The 13,155-nt window shown below is 35.1% G+C and overlaps 1 protein-coding gene across 1 annotated transcript; it reads left to right on the forward strand.

The window, feature by feature from the left end:
- Nucleotides 1-226: 226 nt before the first annotated feature.
- On the forward strand, nucleotides 227-5,016 carry LOC134270094 (uncharacterized). The gene is made up of 5 exons (XM_062752269.1): nucleotides 227-816; nucleotides 1,103-1,258; nucleotides 2,260-2,401; nucleotides 3,868-4,050; nucleotides 4,448-5,016. The coding sequence occupies exons 1-5, from the start codon at nucleotides 281-283 to the stop codon at nucleotides 4,649-4,651; spliced, it is 1,221 nt and encodes a 406-aa protein (XP_062608253.1). The 5' UTR covers nucleotides 227-280; the 3' UTR covers nucleotides 4,652-5,016.
- The last annotated feature ends 8,139 nt before the right edge of the window (nucleotides 5,017-13,155 follow it).

Raw genomic sequence — 13,155 nt, forward strand, 5'->3', positions numbered from 1 at the left:
AAGTAACGTCAGGTGCCTGTGTCAACATGGTACGTATACATGTAGGTTGGCTTTGTAACTATTTAAAATTTTACTCCAATTGCTTTGAATACAGTTAAATTTATTTTTTATTGAAACTTAAAACAAAATATATTGATCACATAAATACGTCTAATTAAAGTCAGAATTTCTGAAAAACGTAAATATTTTGCATTTCAACAGCAATCGGGATCGAGATTCCAAAAATTCTAACAACATATTCATTTCACATTTGGTCATTTTGGAAGAGGGAGTGATCAGGATGGACGATTCATCTAATTCCTCAGATTCATCTGATTCTTCAAACTCCATTTTATCACCCTGTTCATCTCCTTCATCATCGGAACTAACGTGGAAAAGGGGAAGATCATCCTCAAGCTCACAGACTTACGAGAGTGACGACAGTTGCACCTCCCGAGTGAAATGTGCTAGGTTTTGTGAAGACCATGTTTCAGAATGGGATATTAGTAAATTAGAATCTTTTGGAATCATATATGACGACAAAGCAACAGAATTAGCCGATTTATATGAATCAGCCCTGAAAGACTTGTACTTGGTACTTGGTATCAAACATCTTGCTGAGCTGTGGACTAAACTCCTTAAGATAAAGGAAATTCTGGTGGAATCAACCAAAAAGTGCATGGAGAGCTTAGATGTAGATGAAGAATTTTCTGATATTGAGTCATTGAGTCCATTTGCTGTTGTAAAAGAAACCGAAAAATGTCTACAAGCAATTGCAAAAATTAAAGATGAAATATCGGCAAAAGGATCTACTTCATCATTCGATAATCTCTCCTGGTATGAATTTAATCTCAGCGAAATTGGGTTAGAGACTAAAATTTTGGTCTGACATCTGACCAAAATTTTAGTCTCTACCCATTTCGCTGAGATTAATATGAAACATGATTTCATTACAGTACACGCGTCTTTCATTTTCACTTGGGAGGTGAAGAAATATATTGTTTATCACTGTAATGCAGTAAGTGGCAAGGCATGTATGTTTACTTCACTTTGTGCTGAATAAATAAACAATATACAGATAAACATGACTTAATCTATGTAAAAGGATTTTTTATTTTTATAGGCACCTTTTTAGCTTTTGGCATACGGCTATTTTGGAGTATGTTGAGTATTACTCTGACCTAATTAGAGAGTGGAGTTCCCATGGGAGACTTGGAGTGGAGGGGGAATTCTGTCAGCTTCTGGTCTTCTTCAGCAGGCTATGCCTATTGAACTCAATGTGAGTGTGTGTTATGCTTGTAACAAATTTAAAGTTTTAAATTGGTGTTGGCAACGTGTACCTGGTTAACGTGTTATTTTAACCATCGAAGGATGCAAATATTGGTTAGTTAAACAGGTAAATAGTTACTCACATAAAAATACAGTAAAACTTGATCATAATGAAGTCACTGGGACCCATGAAATTACTTCGCTATATCCGTAGTTCATTATATCCGTATTAAGGATAACTTCCCCATACAGTATCTGTGAATGCAATATCCGTGTTCGTACTAAATGAGTTTTGCTTTACATCTCATATAGTAAATAACTAAAAAATAAAATGTTCATTTGCATACCTGTCAACCAAATGTGATGCTGTGGGGGTTCATGATTCAAATTCAGAATTGAAATGTTAGGTCATAGCGCATAACAACATTTTTCAGGGTTGGAATAACAAAATGGTCCCCAATTTTTAGGCATCAATGCAAACACATGCATGTAGGTATATGTTACATTTTATTGCAGACTTAATTGAGTGGGGCCATGATAGAAAACCAAAGTACAATATTGAAATTATATATAGGAAAAATCTTTTTCTCAAGAACCATTGTGCCAGAAAAGCTGAAAATAATGTGGAATCTTTCGAGGTACTATAGATTCTAAGTTGTTTTAATTATGAACCCTGGGTGGTAGGATGTGACAATGGTAGATATTATAATGGAGTAGCTCTGGTGAAGAACATTGGGGCCATAGTAACTCAAGTGAACATCATTGTCCATGGACCTCTTGTCTTAACCATTTCACGTCCAATTAGTTTCATTTTGATGATTTTATCACAAGAGTAAAAATAAAGCAAATACATATAATGTGATTGTCACTATATATACTCTGAGTCTAAAATCATATTTATATACAAGTATTTTATGACGCATGAATTTAGATTTTTATTTCTTATCTATCAAAACCCTAAAAGAAATAATAATTATTGAAATGAAATAATAATGAATTTAAATGTTGCAGGAGAGGAGATGCTTCGCCAGAAGTGAGAATGACTCTTGATGGAGTCGATACAACCAGTGTTCCAGATCTAAGATACAAGTTACAGGGAGAGTGTGCACATTTTAAAACTAATCCATCTCTGATGACAGCGACAGTTGGAGAGGTTAGTGGGAAATCTCTTAGTGGTATCTGTCACTGATAATAATTTTGAGTTATATTGTATACTGTAAATGTATTATAGTTAGCAGTCCTGTAATAAAACTTTATAGTTTCCCACATGGGGCAGTGCATAGAGTGTCTGGTCTAGGTCATTGAGTACAGAGCTGATAATTAGGTAGCAGGTTCAAATCCACTGTGGGACGTGGAGACAGATCCTCCGGGTGAGACCATATAAATGTCCAGTGTCGCTGTAGACACTGGCATAAGAAAGAATTCCTTCATTGCTTGATAGCCCCGAGTGCCAAACAAATGGATAAATTTGCAGCCCTGAGCCCTCCACCAGCAAGTGGTGTGATCTCCATCAGTGAAAAATTCTTGAGAAGAACAATAAACAATAGACAAACAAACAACATTATATATATATTACATGGCTTCAAGGGCAGCATACCAGAATATTTGCCCCAAGGTGACAGGAAAGCCCTGGAGTGTTATGTCGCCCGATGCCGCAGGCAGAGGCTGTCACCGAGGGGCAAATATTCTGGTATTGCTGCCCGAGAATTAAGTCATGTATTATATGTTATATAACATTTTTAAGCATTGAACCCAAATTGATCCATCGTACATATTTATTGAACGCTATGTACGTACATATATACGTATATGTACATATATGTACGTTGAGTATAATTCCGAAATATCTCGTCCGGTTTCATGGCAGAATGTTTTCAGTCTGCTGGTCACACTTGCGTTGATAACCTTTGTTGTATTTAAAGAATTTTTCTCCTCGATTAAATGTTATCTAATTAAAATTCCTCTGAATTCAAATAAACAAATCGCAGACGTTGTCTCGACTTTTTAACTTTCGCGAAACTGTTTACGTTTGCTTAGCAACTGCCTCTGTGAATTTCGTACCCGACGTAATTAATATGCAGAATGATTGCACGCGAGGGAACATAACTGTGTTCGGGAGGGCAACATAACTGTTTCCGGTGGAACATAACTGTATCTGGCGTGATTTGGCAGTTTTTCAGGGCATACGGATAAAAATATTATATTTATGATATAATGGGGAAACTTCTTCAAAAATGTTATATTTTAATATATTGTGTAAATTTATATTGACAGAGTTGCAGTCAGTATATCCAGTTAACAAATAGTGACAATAGTCAGTTAATTTTCTATTAGCAAAGAACAGAGATTAAAAAAGGGGTTAATTTTCAAGTTTCTATGCCTACATTTGATTTGATGTCAAAACTTGCAATTGGTTCAAGATTAAAAACATCATGGGAATGAGTCTGTAAATGTGAAACTAAGCATTTATTTTCAAGTGCAGGTTTTTGTATGATATGACTGTCTTCCTTTATTTTTATTACAAATACGTTACTATAGAGCTACAGTGCCATCATAGACTTCTAATGAATAATCAAATCTGTAGATTTTAAATTAATCATATTAAAAATGTAATTTCAGGTGAAGAAGTGGACTCTTGCACAGGATGAAAAGACTACCACAGGTTTCAATATCAGAAACATGAAGTTTTCAGGCCAGTCTGTGGAGAGCTTGTTAGGAAGGCACGGGGGAGAGCTTCTCCTGGAATGGAAAAAGTCCGCTTTACAAGATACAAATTTAGGAATCATTTGTGTTAAGAATATGGTTAGTTATTGTATTGATTTTATCACTGGAAGGGCTTAGTGTTCTTAATTGATTGATGCTTGTCAGTCACTTGTCCATCTTTTATCAACTTCTGAACATTCCATTTTGTTCATTTAATTCAACATGTAAATAGGGTCATTTCCTCTTAAAACGGGGGGTAACTAAGGATATAGGATGGATGTCCTTCAAACATATATTAAAAAATCACAAACTGGGACAGAAAAACCTGAACAACAGCAAAAGCTTGAAAAGTCATGTTACTGGAAAAGCTGTTTTAAAAAAAAAAACTTCGATCATGCCAATGTATGAGACATACCAGAATCAGTTCATATTAAAAAAAATTATTTCTCTCATTTCTTGTATAAGATATATAATATGGTTATATTCAACATTGCAGATCATTTTCACATGTTTGAAGTTGGACAGGGAGCATCTATCAAACTTAGCACATGGTCATCCCATGGAAGATGAGAAAAGTATCATCCACTACTCAAGGCCCTACAACTACTTAGTCAGAAAAGATCGAGAAGAAATTATGGATACAATGTTTCATCTTGGATTGCTCTGTAGAGTTAAAAGTTTACACTTTCTTCAGGATTAGGCATTTTTGCATTTTTGTTTTGTTATAAAGACCTTGAATACAGATCAAACATTGTCAATTAATGCAATAACATGATAATCAAAGACTTGTTACAGATATTTTAAGAGGAAAATTGACCAGGACAGGAAAATATAAAAGGTTGAGTTAAGACACCATTGTCTTCAGAACGGAACTAAATTAAAAAAAAAAAACGTGAAAAAAATGAAAGCAAAATACACATTTCTCTTGGGGTTTAAAGCGATGAAACCTCTAGATGTACAGTGCCAAGTCTCATATCTCACAACCATTGTATCATTTTGATTGTTGAAATGTTGAAATTTAATACATGTACTGTATTCTTTATCTTTAAAAATTATGAATAAAAATAAACAAAAGCACTTGTGTTGTGATAAAGAAAACAGAACAGGCAGAGTCCATGCTAATGAAAGACTTCAAAGAGGATTCAAGGTTTATATATCTCTCAGTTGATCCTTTGCTCCTGGTCATTATGCTCATGATATAAGTACATAATTATGAGGCTTTAAAGGATTATGTTCATGAAACTTTGAGATAATTAATGCATTTAAGGTCATTGAAAAACTTCCAGTGAAAAGTAGGTAACAGTGACCTACTTTTAAAATTATCTGGCTATATTTTTAAAAGAATGGGTACATGTACTATTTATCTTAGAATTATCAAACTTTGTCAGTCGGTACATTTTTGGTCCCCTGCAGACTGAAAATGCGTCACCGTGACCTACTTTTCAATTTTTAGCTCACCTCAACGAAGTTGGGGGGAGCTTATGTGATACCCTCAGCGTCGGTGTCGGTGTCGGCGTCGGCGTCCCGGGTTAAGGTTAAGTTTTTTGGAGCAGTTTTCTTTTGAAGTACTTCTATGTCCTATATTGATTAGACATGCATGGAAGATGTTGCTAGTGTGTTTCATTGTACCAGTCAAAGTTTCAGATGCTGCAATTTCAGCAAAGGAATGACCAGGTTAATGTTTTTGGTGCAGGTTAACATTTTTGGTGCAGTTTTTGGTGTAGGTCTCATTTCCGAGTAACTATAAGCCCTATGTTGACCAAACTTACATGGATGATACATCTTAGGATGCATACTACCAGCCTTGCTTCGGATGCTGAATCTGACCTACATTTTCCAGTTGAGTGAACAGGTTAAAGTTTTTGGTGATGGTTTCATTTTGAAGATACTTTGAGCCCTATAATGACCAAACTTGCATGGATGGTACATCTTAGGATGTATTCTACTAAACTTGCTTCGGATGCTGAATCTGACCTACATTTTCTGGTTGAGTGAACAGGTTAAAGTTTTTGGTGCAGGTTTCATTTCCAAGTTACTATGAGACATATTATGACCAAACTTACATGGATGATACATCTTAGGATGCATACTACCAGCCTTGCTTCGGATGCTGAATCTGACCTACATTTTCCGGTTGAGTGAACAGGTTAAAGTTTTTGGTGAAGGTTTCATTTCGAAGATACGTTGAGCCCTATAATGACCAAACTTGCATGGATGGTACATCTTATGATGTAATCTACTAGACTTGCTTCGGATGCTGAATCTGACCTACATTTTCTGGTTGAGTGAACAGGTTAAAATTTTGGGTGCAGGTTTCATTTCCAAGGTACAGTACTATGAACCCTATAACGACTAAATTGCATGGATGGTACATCTTAGGATGCATACTACCAGACTTGCTTCGGATGCTGAATCTGACCTACATTTTCAGGACGAGTAAACAGGTTAAAGTTTATGGTGCAGGATTCATTTCCAAGTAACTTTGAGCCCTATAATGACCAAACTTGCATGGATGGTACATCTAAGGGTGCATTCTACTAGGCTGGCTTCGGATGCTGAATCTGACCTACATTTTCTGGATTAGTGGAAAGGTTAATTTTTTTATACAGGTTTCATTTGCAAGTAACTTTAAGCCCTATGTTGACCAAACTTGCATGGATGATACATCTTAGGATGCACACTAATGGACTTGCTTCAGATGCTGAATTCGACATACATTTTCCAGATAATAGACCTCGTAAAAGTTATGGGTGCAAGTCTATCACCAAGAAACTATAAGGCTTATATAAACCAGTTGCACAAATGATGCATCAAGGGATGAAAACTCTCAATCTTGCTTCAGATGCTGGATTTTAATTACATTTTCATGATGAAGAACTAGTTTTTAGTTTTTATATAGGTCTATTCCAAAGTATCAAATTTGCATAAATTTTGCATTTTTGGATGTACACCTTTTGTTGGTTAATTGTGTGACTTAATTTGCCTTACTTAAAGACAACACACGTTGAGGTGAGCTCTGTAATCTCTGATTACCTATGTTTATGGTTATAATGAAATATTTCAGGTACTCTTTGGCCTAGAATCATTAAACTCTGTAAGGTAGCTCCACAGAGTAGGTCAACTGAAGAGTAGGTCACTGTGACTTAAAAAAAATTATGGCTTTATTTAAAACCATCAAAATAAGCCAAGTTTGGTTAAAAACTTTCCAAAATAGGGAACTAACTTGAAGTCCCTGTAACAACATCGTCGGAAACCCACGGGTGATCTCGTCTTTACTTATCACCCGTGGGCAAACTCGTCGAAAAATCGTCGTATGTAATTAAATATGCATGGGTCATTTGATTGGCCGCATTACAGAATCGCGATGCGTAACAACGAATCACAGTTCACGTTACGTATGCAAGTTCGGCATTGCCAAAAACATGAAAAACTCATTCCGTAGTTAACACAGCTGATAAATTCACTCACCGGTGCATATTGCAGTTAGAAAGAGGTACTCCTTCATAATATCTGACGGATATTAATGTCAGTGACCTGTACGAATTGATTTTCATTATTTTAAATCAAACTTCGCACGTTTTAACGAGCGTCAAAATATTTACCATAAATAGCAAAGTAACTAGAAACGATCTCGTTGCGAGCAACGAGAGGTCTTCCGTCCGATTCAGGAAAAAAACCTTAAATCGAGCTGAAAAAGTGATAAAAAAAATTTGGTCAAAAAGAGGATTGAACCCAGGTCGCCAGCGTGAAAATCCAACGCGCTTTTTTTCCTCTTTATTCCCAACACGCTTAAATAACGCTATTGAGTCCACTGCTCTAAATGTTCTTGAATATACTTCTTCAACAATACACCTGTCTAAGAATTACGAAAGGCGCGCCACTATTTATAATTTCGCGCCAAACGCCACAAGTTAATCTTCGCACCTTTTCTTTAGAATGTTCTATTAAATAGGTGTGATAGCTTCAATAGAATAAAGAAAAAGGAACGTTCTTTAAGCCTAAATTTCGAGGTTTAGAAAGTATATTTAACAGATTGTACATATTCTATATCTTATATAAGTAAGTAACAAAAAAGAAGTGAAATGGTAATCATTTATAACTTTTTTTAAATTTCCCGTTTATCCCCAAAGTGAACTAACCCGATTCGTTACACCTTCATGAAAAGGTAGAAATGGTTCGATGAAAGACATGTCTCGCCCTTCGACGGTCAAGGAATCAGATATCATTCATGTTCAATGATCAACTTTAAATATCTTTGAGAAAAGAATGTTAATATAAACTCTATTATACGATCTTATTTAAAAAAAGGTTTTCTTATTTCTGTCTTTTGTATTTGTTTAATATGACACAAGTGTGCATGGGAAACACAGTGGTTACGTTTCTTGAAAAACTAATAAATTTTGAATACTGCTCTAAATGTAGTTGTGCATACAGTACACCTGCAACAGTACACCTGTCTAAGAATCATAAAAGGCGGGCCACTATTCATAATCTGGCGACAAACACCACGAGTAAATATTCGTGCCTATCCTTTGGACTGATCTATCAAATAGGTGTGATAGCTTCAATGTAATTAAATAACGCAACTTCTTGTCGCCTTTATTTTATTTCGACGTTAAAAAGTATATTTAACACATTGTACACGCGTATCTAGCCCAGTTACACTAAAGCAGTGAAACGGAAATTAAGTTTTAAGATTGACACTGAATTGCAGCGTACTACTACGTGAAAGTCCACGTAGTTTTTTTACATTTCATCTATCCCTATGTCAGAATGATTTAATCAAACGCTCAGCTGCCTCCATTAGCCCCTACTCGCTAAATGGCGGAGCCGCCATCTTGGTCCCGCTTCAGATTTTCAAATATTAATATCTAGAGTTCTGATTAACTAATATCCAAACAACTTATATAGTAAACATCAATCAAAGGGTCTCTATTATCATTCCAAAAATAAATAAAAAATGTTGAAAAACGAAAAAGTTAGAAAATGCACTTTTTTCAATTCGCTTCACCTAACGACAGGAAGTTCCGACGACGAACAAAACGTCGCGTCCTGGATAGTGAATATCACGATCTATAATCCCTAAAAGTTTCACAACGATATCTTTTACCGTTCTTGAGATTATCCGAAGACAAAATCCGTCATTTTAAAATCAGGAAATGTCCCATAACTTGACACCGGACGCGAATTTTCAAAAAATCTCCCGGATATATAAAATTCATATTACGACACATCTTTTCTGAAAATTTCACGCCATTCCACCCAGTAGTCTTTGAGAAATCGCGTGCACAAAATTAGAAAGTCAAAAAAATAATAAAAAGAATAATAATAATAACTAGATACGATCTCGTTGCGAGCAACGAGAGGTCCTCCGTCCGATTCAGGAAAAAAAACTTGTAAAATCGAACTAAAAAGTGCTTCAAAATTTTGATCACAAGGAGGAGTGAATCCAGGTCGCCAACGTGAATGCGCCTTTTTTTTCTCTTTTCTCCCCAACGCGCGAACCATTTAGCTATTGGGAATACGGCTTTACATATACTTGTGTATACTTTTGCAACAGTACACCTGTCTAAGAGTCATAAAAGGCGGGCCACTATTCATAATTTCGTGTCAAACCCACGCGTAAATATTTGCACCTTTTCTTTGTACTGATCTATTAAAGAGGTGCAATAGCTTCAATGAAATTAATTAAATAAAACATTCTTATCACCTTTATTTTATTTCGGCGTTAGGAAAGTATATTTAACACATTGTACACATTACATATCGTATCTAGCCCAGTAACACTAGAGCAGTGAAACGTAAATTAAGTTTTTTAAGATTGACACTGAATTGCAACGTACTACTACGTGAGAGTCCAAGTAGTTTTTTGCATTTCATGTATCCTTATGTCAGAATGGTTTAATCAAACGCTCAGCTGCCTCCATAAGCCCCTACTCGCGAAATGTCGGAGTTGACAGAGACAGCTGCCATCTTGGGCCCGCTTCAGATTTTCAAATATTAATATCTAGAGTTCAGATTAACCAATATTAAAACAACTTATATAGTAAGCATCAATAGAAGTGTCTCTATTAATATTCCAAAAATAAATGAAAAATATTGAAAAACAAAGAAAGTTGAAAATTTGGACTTTTTGAATTGGCTTCCGGTAGCGACAGGAAGTACTGACGACGAACGAAAAGTTGCGTCCTGGAAAGTATTGATCATCATCTATAAACTCTGAAAGTTTCACATTGATATCTTTTACCGTTTTTGAGTTTAATCGTGGACAAAATGTCTTTTTAAAATCAGGAAAATGGTCCAAAACTTGGCACCAGAGAGGAATTTCCAAAAACTGTCTTGGAACTTTCAAGAGTATCTTACAACACATCTTTCCTGAAAATTTCATTTAACTATATCCAGTAGTTGTTGAGAAATCGTGTCAGAAAAATAATAATAATAATAATAATAATAATAATAATAAGAAACAGAGCAATAACTATAAGGTCTTCCGTGAAGACGGAAGACCTTAACTAGATACGATCTCGTTGCGAGCAACGAGAGGTCTTCCGTCCGATTCCTAAAAAAAAAAAACGAAAATTCGAGGTTTAAAAGTGAAAAGAAATATTGCACGCAAGGGGGATTGAATCCAAGTGGCGAGCATGAAAATCCAATTCGCTAAATAATACGCTATTCGGACCTCTGCTCTTAATCTTTTTGTATATACCTCTGTATAACAGTGCTTTTGTCTTAGAATTATGGAAGGCTAGTCACTATTCATAATTTCGCGCCAAACGTTACGAGTTAAACTTCGCGCCTTTTTTTTGGAATGTTCTATTGTGATAGCTTCAACGAAATAAAAAAAACATTCATATAGCCTAAACTTCGACGATTAGAAAGCATATTTAACACATTTTACAATGCCATATACATGTAGTATGTAAGCTAGTAACACTAAAGCAGTGAAACGGCTATGAATTTTATCTTCTTTTTTTGTTTTCAAATTTCCTGTTTATCGCCAAAGTAAACTATCCCGATTAGTTAAACATTCATAATGAGATTGAAATGTATCGCCGAAAAACATGGCTCCCCTTACGACGATCAAGGAATTGGATACCATTTGTGCTGAAAAACTTGAATAAGATCTTTGAGACAATAATCTTAATATAAACTCCATGAAGCAATCTTTGAAAAAGAAATGGTTATCTTATTTTGTCTTTTCTATTAGTTTAATATGGCACAAATGTGCATGGGAAAAAAAGTAGGTAAGTTTTATACTAACTGTATTCATTGACATTCTTTCTTGAAAAACTTACTTATAATTAAAAATCTGTTTTTTCCGTGATATTAGGTATCGAATTTCATTTGCACATTTAGTCTTTTCTTTTTCTACTTTGAGAACCAGCCAAAACCAATTATAGAATACGTTTAGGAAGAACTTCGTTTGACACAGAATTGCAACGTAACTACGACGTGACAATCCAAGTATTCCTTTACATTTCATTTCTCCTTATGTTACTTTCGTTCAAGCAAACGCTCGGCTGCCTCAGTAAACCCCTATTGCGAAATGTCGGAGTTGACAGAGAGAGCGGCCATCTTGGATCCGCTTCAGATTTTAAAATACTAATATCTACAGTTAAACTTTATCAATATTCAAACAAATTTTAGAGTTAGCATTATAAAAAAGGTTTCTATTAACATACCAAAAATAAATTAAAAATATTGAAAAACAAAAAAAGTTGAAAATTTGGACTTTTTAAATTGGCTTCCTTCTGGTAGCGACCGGAAGTAATGACGACGAACGACATGTAGCGTCCTGGATAGTATTTATCAACATCTATAATCTCTGAAAGTTTCAGCTTGATATCTTTAACCGTTTTTGAGAAAATCTGTAGACAAAATGTCATTTTAAAAATCAGAAAAAGGTCTGTAACTTGGCACCGGAAGTGATTTTCCAAAAAATCTCTCAGATGTATCAAATCCATTCAACAACACATCTGTCCTGAAATTTTCATGTAATTCCATCCAGTAGTCTTTGAGAAATTGCGTCAGAAAAATAATAATAATAATAAGAAACAATAGAATCGCTATAAGGTCTTCCGTTAAGACGGAAGACCTTAATAATAATAATAATAATAAGAAACAGTAGAATCACTATAAGGTCTTCCGTGAAGACGGAAGACCTTAATAAACGTATTTTTCAAAATTGAAGAGTTCCAACTTTCTGATTGGTTGACTAAAAACAACAAATTAGCATATTTTACCATTACGGCGATATTTCGACGAGTTTGCCCACGGGTGATAAGTAAAGATGAGATCACCCGTGGGTTTCCGACGATGCTGTAACAGGAACTGAATGAAAATGCAATAAATCTCTCCAAATACATAATAATTTTCTCATCCAAAATATTAAGAAACAAAGCCATGAAATTTCAGAAAGTATATCAATGTGGCCTACTTTTGGTTGATACAATGAATGTACATTCCAAGATCTTCGGATTTTCAAATACATGTAACTGACAAGGTTTGATGGTCTAAAGATTAAGTGTGCAAAATAAGCGCCTAAACCATTTGCGTTAAAACCTGCAATATTAAAAATGCTAGGCATTGTGACGGGTGTTGCTAAAACGCGGAACGGAAAACGGAACGGAAAGCGGAACGGAACGGAAAACGGAAATTTTTTTGTCAAACAGATAACAAAAGATTCGATATAAATCAGATAAAAGAGCAATATTCTTGTTGTAAAAGTCATTTCTAATAAAAATGTATTGTAAACTATCATATATTTATGAGTCATATACACCCTCCTTGGAAAAATGGTACTGAAAGAAATTGGACCCCCCCCCCCCCTTTACACACACACGAAATAGGATTTTTGTGTTTGGGCAAAGGACATATCCCCCCTTTTTTTTGTGCTTGACAAGTCAAATTTTTTTGTATTTTGGAAATTTTTACTGAACCCCTACCTCCTCTATCAATTTGTTTCAATGTCTGTATAAAGACAATAATAACTAGTTATGATATTCAGATTATGCACGCAGTGTCGAATTCGTGAATCATGAGAGGGGGGTCGAGTGGCAGTTTCGGGTCTGTGTAGGGGCCCACAGCCACATTAAAAATTGATTTATTATACCTTATATATAAATATTTTGGACAAAAAAAGCGGGGCAGATCTATTACAAATTCTCGGACCTTTCCGATGAGCGGGAAAACAAACTCGTATTT

The sequence above is a fragment of the Saccostrea cucullata genome, unplaced genomic scaffold (genome assembly GCF_032062105.1).
Source record: "Saccostrea cucullata isolate Sc308-1 unplaced genomic scaffold, CSIRO_AGI_Scuc_v1 ctg1445, whole genome shotgun sequence".
Lineage (NCBI taxonomy): Eukaryota > Metazoa > Mollusca > Bivalvia > Ostreida > Ostreidae > Saccostrea > Saccostrea cuccullata.